At 38.5% G+C, this 18668-nt stretch overlaps 1 protein-coding gene and 1 pseudogene across 3 annotated transcripts; one reads left to right on the forward strand and one right to left on the reverse strand.

Annotated features, from left to right (window-relative positions):
* Window positions 1–320: 320 nt before the first annotated feature.
* LOC144053407 (signal peptidase complex subunit 3 pseudogene) lies at window positions 321–1128 on the reverse strand (annotated as a pseudogene).
* nt5dc3 (5'-nucleotidase domain containing 3) lies at window positions 361–17664 on the forward strand. Of its 3 annotated transcripts, XM_077567815.1 has the most exons (15): window positions 1405–1723; window positions 2084–2268; window positions 2909–2983; window positions 3071–3126; window positions 4637–4727; window positions 4811–4948; window positions 8912–8972; window positions 9071–9173; window positions 11485–11586; window positions 11688–11769; window positions 11841–11927; window positions 14441–14581; window positions 14669–14733; window positions 15486–15769; window positions 15846–17664. In XM_077567815.1, exons 1-14 carry the CDS (start codon window positions 1492–1494, stop codon window positions 15721–15723), a joined length of 1656 nt encoding a protein of 551 aa, XP_077423941.1. In that variant the 5' UTR covers window positions 1405–1491; the 3' UTR covers window positions 15724–15769; window positions 15846–17664. The 3 variants fall into 3 exon arrangements, with proteins under 3 accessions (XP_077423942.1, XP_077423941.1, XP_077423940.1); XM_077567816.1 differs by lacking the exon at window positions 1405–1723 and adding an exon at window positions 361–547 and having other exon boundaries at window positions 15486–17664; XM_077567814.1 differs by having other exon boundaries at window positions 15486–17664.
* The last annotated feature ends 1004 nt before the right edge of the window (window positions 17665–18668 follow it).

An 18668-nucleotide genomic window follows, 5' to 3' on the forward strand; every position in this document is an offset into this window, starting at 1 on the left:
TTGTAACTTGTTTTATGTAAAGAGGTGCAGTGCAGGTTGACTTCAAATTGACACTGCCTTTATAATTATTTGCAGCTACAGGTCAGCATTGCAAAACAATCTGTTCCCACTTGCCAAAGGTTACTTTTTTCTTCTTTTTTTTTTAATCATCACATTTGCTTGCACGCAAATAACGGATTGGATGTGGTCTAGCCAAACAAATACAAATAATCTGTTACTGGGACTACCACTACAAAGAATAGCTTTTCAAAGGAATAACCTTCATGTTGGAAACTACTCATCTACTCAACAACACACAAGACATGAAAGTGGACTTTTGTTGTTTTTGCAGTCTTCTTTATTCCACACCGAAAGTGATAAATTAACACTTGCACAACGCATGTGAGTAAAAAAAGAAAAGAAAAGTGGTGCAAATTATAAACAAGAAATTCAGTTCCACTTAAAAGTTCTTTGAAGTCGCATATTTCTCAGGAAAGGGAACACTGGCGTATCTATTCCCAACTACAAGCGACAGCTCTCCAGCGAAGGGAACGACATTCCATGTCAGGTACATAGTGACGTTCTTGTTGTCCCTGAGACAGTTTTCATCATCACAGAAGAAGTATTTTGATATTATGTCTCTGAGGTTCAGTTTGTTGTCAGCGCCTCGATAGACAGCCTTATCCCAGATCATCACCTGGTTAAAGCATTCTTTTCTGTCGCGTACTCAGCAGACAAATAGAGAAAGAGGTGTTTGACGTTCAAGTCAAATATTGGCTGCAAATCAACTGAGAGGTCAAATTCGATGTAAACCAGATCACTGAGCTCTCCGGGTTCATTAACGTTCGCCACGTTCCTCAGTCCGAGTTTGGTGACGCGGATGTCCACGGGAACTCTTCTGTCGTTGAAAAATGTTGTGATGAAACAGCCAAAAGTTATGGCCGTCATTAAGTTCATGAAGAAGTTGATATGCCTTCCGATTCTTTTGAGCAAACTGGTCATTTTGTAAAAGGTGAACAACGGCAACTGTAAACATGAAACAGACCGGATGCTAGTGATGATACGCTCGAAGCAAACGCTCGCGGCAGAAGTATCACAGAGCATCTAGTGACGTCACGCTCGAAGCAGACGCTCAGCAAGTGTCGCGTGCGTCGTTCGGTGGTAAATCACGTGACCGCGGAAGCGAAGCGTTGTTGATTGGCTGTTGGAGGCTCGTCAACCGCGGAAGTGACGTTTTAAGGGTTCGACTGGAGACATTTTATCAATATATTGTATCCATTTTTTCTTTACCCTCTACTAATTTGACACCTAATTTTCCCATAAAATGATAATTTTATTTTTCATACTTTTATTTGTGCTCGTGCTCGGAAGCGAGTCGCTGATTGGCTGCGGATTCGCCAAACACGGAAGTGACGTCAACGCAGTTTAAGGTTATTGACAATTGAGTCTCGACTGTCATCCGCGCTCGTGCTGCTCTAGCTGAGCAATTTAGCTGCCTTGAAACCAACCACAATGGCGCCCTTGTCAGCGCCTCTGTCGTGTCTCCTGACGCAGGGGAAGGCCACCCTTCTCTGTCGCCACGTTTTAAAGGCTTCCCACCATTTCGGCGCGGTGTCCCGCGGGCGGAGGGAACTGCTTTTCCGTCGGTCTCTCTCGCCTCGGACCGACTGCGCATCGTCTGTGTGCGGCAGCTCGGCAGAGAGCTTGTGGTCGGTTTACAACCACACTAAAAGACACACTCAAGGTAGGGAACAATGGATAACAGTTGACTCTTACCGTTTCTCTGCCGTGCGTCATGATTGAATGCCACAATGTGGTGAAAATACCGGATCAGTCACCAAGCAATAAAAGTATTGCTTTGGCGCCATGTTGTGGCATCTTGGTGCATAAGAACTATGTTGAAGTTGAGTTGAGGTGCTTCATATAGACAAACGTAGTGCTTTGCCACCTTCTTGGTGTGAAAATTTGGAATGGATTGAGGGATTTATTTAGACAGAAGTAGTCTTGTGGCATCCTGGTCAAATAAATGATGCTACTTGATTTAGCCAACTTTTACAGTCATTTCCCCCCAACGTTAACGTCTTCGTTATGTCTCTCGGGTCAGATGCCATGCCGTCCGTCTCCAGCGCCTCCGTGGACCCCGACACTATCTTCGCCAACAACGAGATGAGCTTGCGGGACATCGAGGTCTACGGCTTCGACTATGACTACACGCTGGCCTTCTACTCCAGTCACCTGCACACGCTCATCTTCAACATAGCACGGGACATTCTCATCAGCAAGCACAGGGTGTGTGCGCGCGTGTGTGAGTGTGTGTGTGTGTGTGTGTGTGTGTGTGTGTGTGTGTGTGTGTGTGTGTGTGTGTGTGTGTGTGTGTGTGTGAGAGAGTCACATAAACAAAACGGAATTAAACAGCATTTCAACACCAAAATGTTCAACCAAACCATGTCTAATGAAAGTTAACCAGTTTAATGCTAATGTATAATTCAAAATGCAAAAGACTAACATTGTGGTAGCAAAATCAGCACACAACAAAACAGATTTATGAACATCAGAATATTCAATCAAACGTCGTAATTTCGTCTAAGGAAAAATAGCTTTTTTTTTTTATTGCTAACATGTTGTACAACACTTCAAGAACATAAATGTTACTGTTATTAGAACTCTTTGTGTGCTCAGCGTGTTGTGGGAAACTGTGGTCGTACACTGAAGGCTCGCAACTCTAATTTGGGACTTGCCTGTATAAGCCCATAAAAAGACTTCCTAAAAATATGTGCTGTAGTGTGGGTGTGAGCATAAGCTGCTATATAGCAAGCGAATACTGTATATTAATTTAGTATTTAGGATACCAAGTGGTACTACTTGCAATTTTGGCCATGTTATTTATCACTGCTTTTTTTTATGTGGTTAAAATCTGATTCACTTTCAGTATCCAGAGGGCCTTCGGGATTATGAGTACATTCCCAATTTTGCCGTGAGGGGCCTTCACTTTGATGTTCAGAAAGTAAGAACTCTTCACTTGATTTCGTCCCATCAAAATGAATAACGACTACATATTGTCTAGTGAACGCTGACGCTGTTGTTGTGATAGGCACTGCTGATGAAGATTGACGCCTTCCACTACATCCAGCTCGGGACTGTATACAGGTAGAAACCATACGCGAGTTCATTTGGGGTCTGTCAACACTGTAGACCCATTTTTGTTGCTAAGGACATTTCAATAGTCATTTTCAAGGTTTATGTATGAAGGGCTAAAGGTAGCTATTTTCCCATAACAAATTATTATTAGAGTAGACTTTCGACATCATATCACCACAGATCATTAAAAAGCATGGATTTTTTTTAAATTCTTTCTGTCCAAGGCACACTTTTTCAGATAAAGAAAAATAGCATATCTAGTTACAGGTTGTTGTTTTTTTTAATTGAAGAGCGACAATACATTATAAACCTGCACATCTTTTTCTTTATTTTCATAGGCCTTTATTCACAGCATAATGATTTTTTTTTTTACATTTAAAAATCATGTACTTACTTTTTATTGTGGGAATGCATTTTCCATTGGATATCATTAATTCCACTAAATGAATAGAGGGTACTTTCAGATAACACTTTTCCATATAAATTTCAACTTGCTTCAAAAATTCATGCCTCCCATGTTCAAGTGTTCTTTTTACTCATTATTCTTTTAACTACAATTAATACTTTGTAATTTTCACATAATTTATCTTTCCATTATCTTCTTAAGCATTCATCTTAGCATTCAGCTATTAACATTCAGCTTTCAGCATTCCCACACAATTTCTGCAGAAATTGCACTTAGTCTAGTTTTGTAGACATATTTGGATGATTGGAAATTGTATTTGTTTTTTTCATTTTCTTAAATGTATTTGTTTATTATATTTTTAATTTACAAAATATATTTTTGCTATAATATTAACATTACATTTTTATTTTTCTTACTTACTTTTGGCCCACTCTGTATTTGTTTATTTTTTGTGCATTTTATTTTTATTTTTATTGAGGGTTTATTTTATTGCTGTCAAACGATAATTTTTTTAAATCTGATTAATCACATCTTTGAATTTTGATTAATCATAATTAATCACTTAATTAAAAAGGCTTTTCATTAAAAAAAATTGCCTGCCAAATTTAAAGAGCACCTGTTATGTGTTAATTCTTTCGACATTTAATGTTATGAGGATGTCTTCAACATTTTCTGATCCACTGCACATGCTCATCCTCCTCTTTTTCTAATCAGTTAATTACTTGCACAATTTGAAATGGACAAAAAAGAGACCCGGATAGTTTGACATGAACACATATGCTGAATGTCATACACAAAGATTTCTTAAATGCTTGTCGTTATGTTTATTGCTCAAACACAACCTGTGCTACCTTTAACGTAACCATCTGCTATCAAAATATAGGATAATCTGTGGCCAGATTTAATAGTGCGATTAATCTGTGTTAATACACGATTAATGCGATAATTTTTTTGTGATTAATTAATTAGTTGACGCTTTACCTTTGACAGCACTAGTTCATTTACAAAATATATTGGACTGTTTTTTTTATATACTTTATTGTATTATTTTAATAAAATTGTATTTACTTAGTTGCAGTAAAAAACCAAATTGCCGGTTTTGTCCTTCTCCAGGGGTCTTCATCCAGTCCCTGACGAGGAAGTCATCGCTATGTACGACGGCTGCCACGTCCCTCTTGAGATTATGAGCGACTTCTACGGCAAGGTAAAACCCGATCCCACCCTGACGCGCCGAACGCCGTGCTCACACGGTAAGAATGGGACGCCAGTTTTTTCTTTCTCCCGCAGAGTTCTCACGGTCACTCCATGAAACAGTTCATGGATATCTTCTCGCTGCCTGAGATGAGCCTCTTGTCGTGCGTCAACGACTTCTTTATGAAGCACAACATCGACTACGAGCCCGTGCACCTTTACAAAGACGTCAAGGTGAAATATCTTGCACACTTGGACAGAGCTGGCCCATGCCGAAGTCAAAATTGAGTTTGGGGCCCTATATTCTGGCCGCTAGTATCAATTACTGATCAGTCATTGTTGAATCTCTATCGACTACTACACATAACGAGAGTCAGTTGGTCAAAATGTATGTATAAAAACGGGTCCTGCTCGTCTAAAAATAGAGATTTTGAAATATGTGTCTTGTGCCAACAGTTGTTATTTATTTATGTCTTCAAGGAAAGTAATATGGTGATTTTAGGGCTGCACCCTAGCGCCCTCTACTGACCAGCTGCCCACTGTAAAACAATATACTATGAACGTGTCATCTGATTTATTTGATTTACTGCAAACAATATTTATTTTGCAAGAATGGTAACATGTAACCATAAAGAAAGTCCCTTATACACTATAGAAAAATTATTTTAAATGTACAACAACAGAGTGTTATATAAAATTAGGGGTGTCAGGCGATTACATTTTTGTAACCGTAATTAATCGCATGACATCAATAGTTAACTCATGATTAATCACAAATTTATATCTGTTTTAAATGAAAACTTACATACTACATACTCTTGTTAACATGAAAGTGGAAAAAACTAATATAAATATGGCTGCATCTTTTAGTCACTGGTACAGTAATTTCATAATAATTCATAAAATTGAGTTAAAATTAAAATTGTACTATACTGTAAAAAACGAGTGTGATATTGATTTGTGTTGAGGTCATTTTCTGCCACTAGATGGCATAATTGCATTTGTAAGACATTGGTGACAGCTCAGTGCATTTTTCTTTTCATATTAAGCGCCATTGAATCTTTAACATGAAGTCACTTGTGAAATTCTGCACATTTTTGAAATGGTAAAATACAACTTGACCCCAGTCTCCTCAAATGTATGCATTCTTATCAAACTTATTACTGCTATACATTGCTACCTTGCGACTGAAATTCCCTCAGTACAGGTTTTCCAAGTAATCGCTCGTTAAAAAAATTTGTCGTGTTAAAGGAACTTTAAATTAACTAAAAATTAACACACTAATTTTGACACCGCTATGTAAAATAAACAAACTATTGAGCAAATACTCATATGCCTAAAACAAGGCCAAACAAAATGTTTTTAAAACAATTATTTACTCATTCACTCACAGCCATTTGCAATGAAGCAACCCCCTTCGCCCCTGGCTGTTTTACTGGATTTTGACTTATTTTGCAAAACCCACTGAATATTGTGTTCTATTGCTATAAAATATGGAACCTACCAAAAGAAAGATTAGAGTCTCTCATAAAAAAAAGTGTATTTCTATCTGTTTCCATTTAAAAGCAATTAGCATTAGAATGTAGCTAAGTTTCATCATTATCCACAAATCTGTTTAAAACAGTGGGGAAATAGCTTTTTGCAACTGGCCATTGGCAGTTGATCTCTTATACTCTGCTGCCACCTGCTGGCCGTTTTTTATAATAACTGCCATTGCTTCAACCATTCTCTTGAGTTCAGAGGCTGCATCAAAGCCTTCTGTATGCTCTAAGATTAAAAAAACAAAACAAAAACACCTTTAAATGTCTTTGGGAGCATGGTAATATTTCAAAAAAATATTTATAAAGCAAATAAGTTGTTTAATATCTTTAGTAAGATTTACATCAAAACAAATTACATTAATACAAAAACATTTTAATGTGAAAGCCATGTCTAAATTAAAAATACTACTCTGGTGCCAAACGGCTATGTTGAACTGCGGGGCGGAGCTTCATTTAATCAGGCCGTAGCCTTCGCTAATGGACAAAAGATTGCTTTGCCGCCGTCTTGTGGCATCTATAGGCAATTACAAACCTTTTAGAATAGATGGGCGTTAAGTACGCTTAGATTTTCACTGCAAGTGTTCACTGTAGTCCTCAAACCCCCAAAAATGTCATTAAAAAATTACGACACCAGATTCTGATGCGTGTTAATTGCTTTTGGGGGCCCCATTCTGATAACAGGGCCCCAACAGGTGCTTAGCTCAGTTTTGGCTAAAGTTGCACCGCCGTGATTCATCCCGCGTGTGTACGCACATTCCAAACGGAGCCATTCACGCAACCGTTGTTTAGCGACAAGCGTGTGATTCGCCGAGCATCCAATGGCGTCCTAATTTTAGCTGCCGCGACCAGCGTCTAATTATAAACGCGCAATCATTCCTTTGGACATCTGTGCTGCTGGCTCCAAAAAGAGAACGGCAATCACATCCCAACACCATTCGTCATCCCTTTATTCTGTGTGACGTTCAATCATCTTTGATGGATTGCTGTCATTAAAAGCTTTCACACACACACATGCACACACACACACACACACACACACACACACACACACGCACACACACGCACAGTTTCAATGTTCAGAACATTTCAAGGTCACCGTTTTGACAGTTCCTCATTTCAAACCACAGGCGAGCTTGCCTACTTAAAGATACTTAAGAACTGGTGCAAACAAATAGTCAAAGCAAATGGAATGAATTAGGGATGGGCCAGTACGGTATTGGTGCCGCTACCAATCTTATTTTAAGGTATCGGGCGGCCGTTTTACGATCAGAAACTAGAAATTTGAGGAATAGAACGTTGCCATTAATGTCAATTCTTATTTTTAAGGAAAAATACAATATTGGAATATATTGGTCTTCCTTTAAAATATCATGTCATTTTTTTGGGTGAATTTTATGTAGTAGTGGTATCGGCAATTGCTATCGGTGACTAATACCAGTATCGGTCTGAACTCATTTGCTCCCAAAAACATATAATTATGTTCTATTTTAAATATTACAATGCTCCCAAAGATGTATTTATACGTTTTTGTTATGTTTTTTAAATAATCTTAGAGCATACAGAAGGCTTTGATGCAGCCTATGAACTCAAGAGAATGGTTGAAGCAATGGCAGTTATTATGAAAACGGCCAGCAGGTGGCAGCAGAGTATAAGAGATCAACCAGGGCCATGTTGCAAAAAGCTCCTTTCCCAAGTGTTTTAAGCAGATTTGTGAATAATGATGAAACTTAGCTATATTCTAAAGCTAATTGCTGCAAAACAGAAACAGATACAAATATACTTTTTTTCCTGACGAAAGAAGAGACTCTAATCTTTCATTTTGTAGGTTCCATGTTTTTATAGCAATAGAGCACAATATTCAGTGGGCCTTGCAAAATCATTTCAAAATCCAGTGAAAAAGCCGGGAGCGAAGGATGTTGCTTTAGTGAAAATGGCTGAGAGTGAATGAATGAATAAAGTGTGCCACTCGTTAGGCTCCTCCCCCAAAGTAGATGTGTCTTGTCGTACCAATATGGACCTGTGAGAGGCAGCATGGTTATGAAATAGGAAGAAAGAACAATAGTGGAAGCTTTGGGTGAAGATCGTGAATATTGGAGAGGCTTAACATTTTTTATTTCTGACTTCTGAGTAGATCAGAGAGGAAATATCACTCTTCCGTTACCAACCCCGTACACCACTCGGAAGGAAGGAAAAAAGCTGACGTTTATTCTTATTGTTAGTATGTCTGTTTACACAGTATGGACAGAGGTATTAACAGAAAAAGCAAATCCCATTATGGCATATTTGAATTGGTTTGGTGTGGAACCACTTAAGAGTCCTGACCTAAACAACTCTCTCAGTCTTAGTGACCCCTCGCCAATGAAAATCGTTTGTAGAAAAGTGGAAGGTGTTCCAGCTGCTCCATATTTCCATCCATTTTCATGTCCCAAATGAGCAATGTTGTGCAGCCCTTTTCAAAAGCGTCACCGTTCAAAAAGCACTTTGGCGGATGCAGTGATAGCTTTGAAGTAGCTCGCGTTCTTCATCTTCTTTCTCGTTAGTATTCACAGAAGCGCTTTCTTTGCGCTTCTCAGCCAAAGTGTGTTGCTCTTGCAGCTGAATGCTAACGCAACATCACAGGAGTCATAATGTTGACAGTTTTCTTTCCTCCTCACAGGAAGCCATCAGAGATGTTCACGTGAAGGGCATTATGTATCGAGCGGTGGAGGCCGATATTGGTAAATGAGCCTTTTTGAACAGAAAAGTGCATGTCAAAGAGAGCCCAGACAATGTTAATAAAGTCGCAATTTTTTATATCCATTGTCTGTGTTTGCAGAGAAATACATTTGCTATGGTGAGCAGAGCCATGCTGTGCTGAAGAAGTTGCACGAGCACGGGAAGAAGATGTTCCTTATCACAAACAGCCCCTTTGACTTTGTGTGAGTGCTTTGTCATATTACACATATCACATCTAGGGGTATCGCACCTTCGGGTGTAATTGCTAACCGAAATGACCATAAGCCAATATTTTCATGTGGTATAATATAATTATGTGTCCAAAATTTTGAACTCAATTTTGTGACAGCTGTAAAAAAAAAATAAAAAATCATGAAAGCACATGAAAGCCAAACCCTCCTTTGAAACCTTACCTTGAAACACTGACTCCCTTAAAACCCAAAGTCACACATTTTGACAGCTGAATTTGTCAACTCAATTTTGTCACAACTGTAAAAAATCATGAACATTCATGGAAGCCAAACCCTCCTTTGATACCTTACCTTGAAACACTGACTCCCTTAAAACCCAAAGTCACACATTTTGACAGCTGAATTTGTCAACTCAATTTTGTCACAACTGTAAAAAATCATGAACATTCATGGAAGCCAAACCCTCCTTTGAAACCTTACCTTGAAACCCTGACAGCTGAATTTTTCAATGCAATGTTGTGAAAACTGTAAAAAAAAAAAAAAAAAAAATCATGACACTGCGTTAAAGCCAAACATTCCTTTAAAATCCACACTCACAAATTCTGCCAGCTGAATTTTTCAACTCAATTTTATGACAACTAAAAAATAGTGACTGTGCAAAGACTCCAAACCCTCCATTGAACGCTTTTTTGGAAACCCTGAATGCTTTCAATGCCCAAATAACATTTCAATGAAAATTTGCGACAACTGTAAAAAAAAAATCATGACGCTGCATGGAAGCCTCTTTAAAACCCAAAGTCACACATTCTGACAGCTGAATTTTTCAATGCAATTTTGTGACAACTTTGAAAAAAAATTGTGAAGCCGCATGGAAGCCAAACCCTCCTTTGTAACTTTACTTTGAAAACCTGACTGCTTTAAAAGCCAAAGTCACACATTCTGACAGCTGAATTTTTCAATGCAATTTTGTGACAACTTTGAAAAAAAATTGTGAAGCCGCATGGAAGCCAAACCCTCCTTTGTAACTTTACTTTGAAAACCTGACTGCTTTAAAAGCCAAAGTCACACATTCCGACAGCTGAATTTTTCAATGCAATTTTGTGACAACTTTGAAAAAAAATTGTGAAGCCGCATGGAAGCCAAACCCTCCTTTGTAACTTTACTTTGAAAACCTGACTGCTTTAAAAGCCAAAGTCACACATTCCGACAGCTGAATTTTTCAATGCAATTTTGTGACAACTTTGAAAAAAAATTGTGAAGCCGCATGGAAGCCAAACCCTCCTTTGTAACTTTACTTTGAAAACCTGACTGCTTTAAAAGCCAAAGTCACACATTCCGACAGCTGAATTTTTCAATGCAATTTTGTGACAACTTTGAAAAAAAATTGTGAAGCCGCATGGAAGCCAAACCCTCCTTTGTAACTTTACTTTGAAAACCTGACTGCTTTAAAAGCCAAAGTCACACATTCCGACAGCTGAATTTTTCAATGCAATTTTGTGACAACTTTGAAAAAAAATTGTGAAGCCGCATGGAAGCCAAACCCTCCTTTGTAACTTTACTTTGAAAACCTGACTGCTTTAAAAGCCAAAGTCACACATTCCGACAGCTGAATTTTTCAATGCAATTTTGTGACAACTTTGAAAAAAAATTGTGAAGCCGCATGGAAGCCAAACCCTCCTTTGTAACTTTACTTTGAAAACCTGACTGCTTTAAAAGCCAAAGTCACACATTCCGACAGCTGAATTTTTCAATGCAATTTTGTGACAACTTTGAAAAAAAATTGTGAAGCCGCATGGAAGCCAAACCCTCCTTTGTAACTTTACTTTGAAAACCTGACTGCTTTAAAAGCCAAAGTCACACATTCCGACAGCTGAATTTTTCAATGCAATTTTGTGACAACTTTGAAAAAAAATTGTGAAGCCGCATGGAAGCCAAACCCTCCTTTGTAACTTTACTTTGAAAACCTGACTGCTTTAAAAGCCAAAGTCACACATTCCGACAGCTGAATTTTTCAATGCAATTTTGTGACAACTTTGAAAAAAAATTGTGAAGCCGCATGGAAGCCAAACCCTCCTTTGTAACTTTACTTTGAAAACCTGACTGCTTTAAAAGCCAAAGTCACACATTCTGACAGCTGAATTTTTCAACTCAATTTACTACTGTATAAGGCAAGTGTTTGAATATTACAGGTCGCTCCATATCAATTATCCAGTGGCGATTTTATCAGGTCAAAATGTCCAATGAAATTCACGACTATATGTCCGCGTGATGAGCCGTCGCCCTCCATAAAAAGTAACCGCGCCATTTTTTGTGCCCTCCTTAGGGATCGAGGCATGAACTACATCGTCGGGAGGGACTGGAGGGACCTGTTTGATGTAGTTATAGTTCAGGCTGACAAACCCAGTTTCTTCAACGACAGGAGAAAGTAAGTGCGTCTGCGTCTCGTTTTTTTATCCTCTCAGCACAAGCTGTGCCCCAAATGTGGATTGCTTCATTATTAAAAGTGAGAACTATTTGTGGTTGCAGGCCTTTCAGGCGCGTTACCGACAAAGGTGCCCTACTGTGGGACAGAATTCACAAGTTGGAGAAAGGGCAGATATACAAACAGGTGAAAAGAAACATATGACACCTGCATGGAGCGCCTTTTTAAAAATAAATCTTGTTTCGGATTTCCTCAAGGGAAACCTTTATGAGTTCCTGAGACTGACTGGCTGGAGAGGATCCAAAGTGCTCTACTTTGGCGATCACATCTACAGCGACTTGGCAGTAAGAAACACCTGAGCTCATTGCAACAAAGTTTACTTGAATGTAACAAAGTGTGAGCACAGTGCAGTGTAGAATATTTTACTTCATAAAAACAGAGTAATCACATCATTAAATCGAATGTAAACAATTAGCCGCATTTTTGGCTTCAATTCAATGGACATTGTGTGAACGTTTTCAACACTCCCTGTTTACTAATTCACTCAAAGCAAGAAGACGGAAGACCTTTTTTTTTTTTCACATTCCAGTCAATCATCAGTGAAGAATTATTGGCCTTTTCGCCACAAGAGGGTGATGTCATAGTGATAGTAGCAATAATGATGTCAAGACAGCCCAATAGACTGACTCTTGAGTTCAATCAGATTGCTGAGAGGCCATCCTCGTGCTGCAAACAGCCACCAGGGGGCAGCTTTGCACAACGGTTAACCGGACAGTAGGTTTTTTTTAATTCATTTTTTTATTTGGCATTTTGGCTAAATGACAGCATCTCTCAGCATTTACACGACCTTATGGAGTGTTTTGAGAGAGGGAATGAGAGCACCATTTCATTAGTGCTGCACTGTGTTGTATGCCAGCCATTTTAATGCTATATACTCACATGGGCAGCTATATATGTAACTTATATGCAGTACCTGGCAAATCCAAGTTCAAAAAGTAGAAACTCTGCCACAGTTTGGCTTTTTATCCCCAGGCGCTAGCTAGCTAGCTAGCTCCATTTGGTGCTTGTTTACCTGCTAGGGAGCTAGCTAGGTAGCTAGCATCAGGGGCTAAAGCCAAACTGTGGCAGGGTTTCTACTCTCTGGATCTGGATTTGCAACCTCCGCTCCTGGCATCTAAATAAATACCCGCCATCTCTCCAGCCATTATTGCCACTGCGGCTTATTTCAACCTGCCTCCTGGCAGATTGCCAGCAGCCGTCTTTGAGCCTAAAGTGGCCATCATTAGTTTTGCAGCCGCAACAGCATTATTAATACGTGAACGAGCGTGTGATCAGCTCTAAGTGATGTTAATGAAAGGCAGAGTTAACATCTCTGGCACAATGCCTCGCCGCCGGTGGCTGGCGGCCAGCTGTCAAATACGTCGCCTGGCTTATTTAGGAAGATGGAGCATCATCAGTGTGCGTGCGAGTACACACCTGCTGCAGTTTGCAGGCGTCCCCGGTGTGTGGATTGTACAGCAGCGGGGATCATTAGTGCAAGTTCCCCCGTTACGTGCGGGAAAACTCACAAAAATGGAAATGGTCTGAATTAATTCACTTTATAAAGACGGATAGTCCCTTCTCATATACTTTTGTTAAGCAATGTATATTGCATAATGGCGGGCTGTGCCTTTGGTAGCCTGGGCCTCAAGTGGCGACTTAATCCACTGCTTAATAATGTTGTAATTATGGAAACACTGATGATACAAAAAATGGAACATAACAGCTCAGAACTGTGCCATTCATTGCATTAGAGCAGCTCACAATTTATACAAGAATTGTGTTGTGATCCACAAGGGATAGACCAGGGGTCAGCAACCTTGACTGTCAAAAGAGCCACTTTAGGCCAAATAAATAACCCCAAATCTGTTCTTCTATCTTCCATTTTTGGATTTGTGTGCGTTGATACTTTATTTTTCATACATTTTTCCAACTTTTCTACCTTCCTGTCAATTTTTTTGACATTTTATGGACACGTGGCAATTTTCTGCCTCTCTTCTTCCTTTTTTGTGGACATTTTATGGCTATTTTTAACCTTTTTTGTTGTCTTTTTTTTTTTGCTATCAATTTTCTTACATTTTTTGTGTGTGGACATTTTATGGCTATTTTTAACCTTTTATTTTTTTTGCTATCAATTTTCTTACATTTATGGCAAATTTATAGACATTTTAGGGTAATTTTCGGGATTTTTTCTGTTTTGGACATTTTGTGGTTGTTTTCTTTTGTGCCTTTTTGCATTCTGACATGTTTTCCAATTTCAAAATCTGGACTCTGACATTTTTTGAATATTTAATTATTCATTTTTAATTTAATCATTCATTCTCATTACGTCTAGTTACTGTTCTACTTCACAAAAAAACATTTTTTTTCCTCCGCTTTTTGGTCAGAAAATTGTGTGTTTGGGTTTGCTGATTACTAAAGAACGGGAAAAGGTAGAAGCCAAGAAAGAGCAATCATAATGCTGTGAAATGGCTTCCACTCTGCTTTGGAAAGGTCATCGAATGAGTTTAATATAATATCATGTGCGTGGACCACTATAGACCTTTTGCTAGTTGAAGTTGGCTATATCAAGTTTCTGTCAGAGGACAGAAAATGCTGACGCCATAACCAAGGTGTACAGGTAAAAAAAAAAAAAAAAAGTCCTATTGCTAATTTTATCTTTCATACATGAATCAGTACTGTTGATTGTGAAGGCCCTGGGCAGATTAGATTGGCATGGCAACACATTGAGCCTGAAATGTGATTGGGCAGTCCGCATCCTCGCTTGAAAGCACTGCAACCAAGAGAATTGCCGTACAGCTGGTCCTTCCCTGTTCAGGATTTAACCCTAAAGCACGGCTGGAGGACAGGCGCTATCATCCCCGAGCTGAGGAAAGAAATCAAGATCATGAACACGGAGGAGTACGTGCACACCGTGAGCTGGATGCAGGCGCTGACCGGCCTCATCGAGCAGATGCAGGTCATAGGCCATCACGTTTGCGACTTCACACTTGACATGATGTGCCTGTAAAGGTTCATGACCTCACGCCACGCTGCTCACACGCAGGTTCACAGAGATCCCGGCTCTCAGGCTGTGGTGGAGGAGTGGATACGAGAACGAGAAGCCATGAGGTAAAATAACATTGCAAGTTGAAATTTATATGGGAAAGTGTTATCTGAAATGATCCTCCATTTATTTAGATGGAAAAGTAGAAATAATGATATACAATGGATAAATGCAAAAAAAAAAAATCACTCAATAGCGCCACTTAGGCATGCAGTACCCCCCCCCCCCATTCATTTAGATGGAAAACTGGAACTAATGATATCCAATTGAAAATGCAAAAAAAAAAGAAGTAAATAGCGCCACCGAGGCATGCAGTACGCGCCGTTCATTTAGATGGAAAACTGAAACTAATGATATCCAATGGAAAAATGAAAAAAATATATTTAATTTTATTATATATATATATATATATATATATATATATATATATATATATATATATATATACACACATGTGTGAGTGCATGAATAATGTACCATTCCATTGTAAAGCGTCTTTGACTGTCTAGAAAAGCGCTATATAAATCTGCTGCATTATTATATTATTATTATTATTATTATTATTTTCATAATCGAGCAGCCCTACCCATTGCTGTCATTTTCTGGCCTTTTTTCCGCCCATTCCCATAAAAAAAATGTAGTTGACGGCATTTGACGTCAACGGCGCTCCTCGTCAGTATTCCCGTTGATGTTCATTTTGGTACAAGTTGTTCAAAAAAATTAAAATAAAAAACTCAATATTGCCTTGTTCGAGTTGACGTCCGATGTGTAAATTGAGTTCTGAAAATGTCAAGAATTCCTCTTTTTGTTCCGGCAGGCCGCACACCAAGGAGATGTTCAACCCTCAGTTCGGGAGTCTGTTCCGCACGTACCACAACCCCACGTACTTCTCGCGCCGGCTCTCGCGCTTCGCCGACATCTACATGGCGTCCATCAGCTGCCTGCTCAACTACGATTTCCAGCACACCTTCTTCCCGCGACGGACCCCCCTGCAGCACGAGTCCCCCTTCGGCCAAGGGCAGACACCCGTCGGACCGGACCGGAGTCCCTGCTAAAGTCAGACAAACGTGTGTCCCTCCGTCTCCAATGCCGAGTTGTGAGGTACGAACAAGACGAAAATCTTTCTTACTTTCCGTTAAACTTGAAACAAGCACTGTAATCCATCTGTTGCTTTTAGATTCCTGGGCAGGGGTGGGCAAAGTATGGCTCATGGGGCATATGCGGCCTGCTCCGTTCTTTAGTTTGGCACACCGAGCAGTTCTATTATTAAATGTATTTTTAAAAAAATGACAAGAGTACATTTCAATGATTTCTTTTTTGAAAAGGCTAATGTAACTCAACAAATGTAACAGGACTCTTGATCTTTAAATGTATTTAAAAAATATAACAATTATTCAAGTCAGCGCTGCTTACATTTGTTTGAAAAATACAAAATAAAATAATTTGAAAAATTAGATGTAATCTGGCCCACTGAGCATTTACATTATCAATAAATTTAAATAAAAGAAAAGACTGTTAATTCATTAGCACATTTTAAAATTAGTGCAACAAATATTACAAGACTAGATTTTTGTTTAGATTTATAAAAAAAAAAAATCCAGAGTACTCTTAATTTTTACATTAATTTAAAAAAAGCCCTTAATTTTACCAAATGTATTTATTCAAATGAAATGCAATAATTAACTCTTTGACTGCCAGACGTTTTCAGAAAAGGGATGCCGTGGGTGCCAGCCGATTTTAAGCATTTTGACTGATCTTTCAAGGTCCATAGAAAATTATGTGTTTGGACTATGGAAACACACATACTACCAAAAAAAGATTGGACTCTCATCTTTCATCAGAAAAAAAAAGGTTGTTTCTACCTTATTCCGTTTTTCAGTAATCCACAATAGAAAATGGTTAGTTTCACCTCTGTTTTGAAACAAACGTCTTTTAACGTCTTTGGCACTCCTCCATAGGATTTTACTAAACGTTATTTAACGTTTTTGGCAGTCAAAGAGCTAAGAGTCCCTCAATTGTAGTTGCAATTAAAATCAACATTTTTATTTCCAAAATTGGTTTGTTAAAATGTATTCTTTCATTTTTATGAATTAAATTTTTTTTTTGATCTCATTGTTAAATTGTTTTGATTTTGTTATGCTTTGGAAGTAATTGAACACAAAGTGTAAACACATTTACATTTTTATTTTTTAATAAAAAATGAAATAGAATGAAATTAATTATAGATTTAAAAATACATTGATAATGAATATAAATGATTAAAATAAAGTATTTGCCTTTTTTTTTTTAAACCCCATCTATGCCCATCTTTTCTATTTTGAAAATTCAATGTGACCCTTGAGTGCAAAAGTTTGCCCACCCATGAAAATGTGCGCATATTTTTCAAGCGACTTTTATTTAGAAATAATCGATGCAATCACAATATCTTAACATCAGGCAGCGTCACATTCGCTCTTGGTGGTAACGTTTTTTTTTGTTGTTTTTTCTCACCTCACATTACTGCTGTAATATTCATACGCATCATTTTACATTACAAGCTGCCTTAATGACCACTTGTAATAGCGTGATCACAAATGATGTCTGACTTGTAATGATGATTTTTGTCCTATTTTGATTGTAAAGTGATGCACATGAATATACTGTACTGGCTTACTGGCTGCTTTCTCACATTTTAGCTTGTTTAGTTTTTTTTGCGTGTGGCTTTGCTGTATTTAAACAGGCAGCTGTGAAGGCAGCACTGAGGTTTGTCCTCTTGTTTACTTTTGCAGAAAGGGCATCATTGATTACTTTAGAAAGATGCTTGAATTTTTCACTATTTGTTGAGACCTCTTTTTATTTTATTTGTCTGCTGTAGATTTTAGTTGTTAGCAGTTATTTCAATAATTTGAATATTTAAAAGGGACACATTAAGGAAATTGTAATTCTTTGTATACATATTGTCGGGTGGCTGCCGTGGCTGCCTTCCCATCGAGTGTGAAATTAAACAAGCAAGGAAATGTTTTGTTTGCTGCCTTACAGTATTTCTGAAAAATCGAGAATCGGTCTGGGCTTCCGCGAGAATCGTTTGACAACAACAAGTTGTTTAACTAGCAAACTGAACAGTGGGGCATCTAAAGTTAAGAGAAGGTCGTCGTGGCAGCTTTAGAGTGCCTCGCTGTCTACCGTGAGTGTGCGCATGTCACAGAGAAAATGCGGAATAACAAAGTGAATAAAATTAGGATAAGAAATGACGTCAGACGTGACTGCTTGCGTGTGCACTGAGCATACATCTGGCGGGGCTGCTTTAGAGCGCCTCATTGTTGGCCATGAGAGCCTGCAGTGTCTGATAGCTGAGGTCGCGTTTCAATTTTCAGGATTTTGAAGTATAGTTTTGGACACTTAGCTTTTTTTTTTTTTTTGCTTTCAATTATTCAAATTTAGCACATTGTTAACGTCTGTGTGGTATTTCAAATTTGCAAGGCATTTCCTTTCACTTTAGAGGGACTTTAAATGGAAAGTCAAGTCAAACATTTTCTTCACGATATGTCCTATGCACCCCCACTTGTCTAAATATTCTGATTATTGTTGCATTTGTGGAGTATAAATTAAGCAGAAAAGTCCACACGTTTTTATCCATCTTAGGTCGCGGCCATTTTGTCTCCTGGCTGTCGACTGAAAAGGACATCAAAGTACCGAGCGGGCTTAGCTTGCAAATGTCACATGACTAAACCTAGCACCTGAGCCCTTAGGCACTGTGATGTCATTTTCAGTTGATAGCAAGTGGCAGTACAAGGCAAGATGGCTGCCCACAGAGGAATAAAAACGGCTGGATTTTTCTTCATAATACAGAATCCCCAGGCGTAATATTAATCAGAATACCGAGTGTAGTCTAGTGGCTGCGCATAGAACATATTGTAAAGACAAATTTTGACTTGACTTCCCTTTGAAGTACAAAAGTCAAAGTGATGTCATCAGTAAACTAATTGGTCAAATTTTAGTAGGGCGAAACCTAATCATGTTC

This window comes from Vanacampus margaritifer, chromosome 6, assembly GCF_051991255.1.
Source record: "Vanacampus margaritifer isolate UIUO_Vmar chromosome 6, RoL_Vmar_1.0, whole genome shotgun sequence".
NCBI lineage: Eukaryota > Metazoa > Chordata > Actinopteri > Syngnathiformes > Syngnathidae > Vanacampus > Vanacampus margaritifer.

Bases quoted from the DNA above. Each gene is read 5' to 3' on its own strand.
- nt5dc3 (XM_077567814.1), top strand. From the start codon at position 1,492: ATGGCGCCCTTGTCAGCGCCTCTGTCGTGTCTCCTGACGCAGGGGAAG. The intron at 3,127-4,636 runs GTAGAAACCATA...GTCCTTCTCCAG, and splicing joins CAGCTCGGGACTGTATACAG to GGGTCTTCATCCAGTCCCTG. The intron at 11,770-11,840 runs GTGAAAAGAAAC...GATTTCCTCAAG, and splicing joins AAGGGCAGATATACAAACAG to GGAAACCTTTATGAGTTCCT.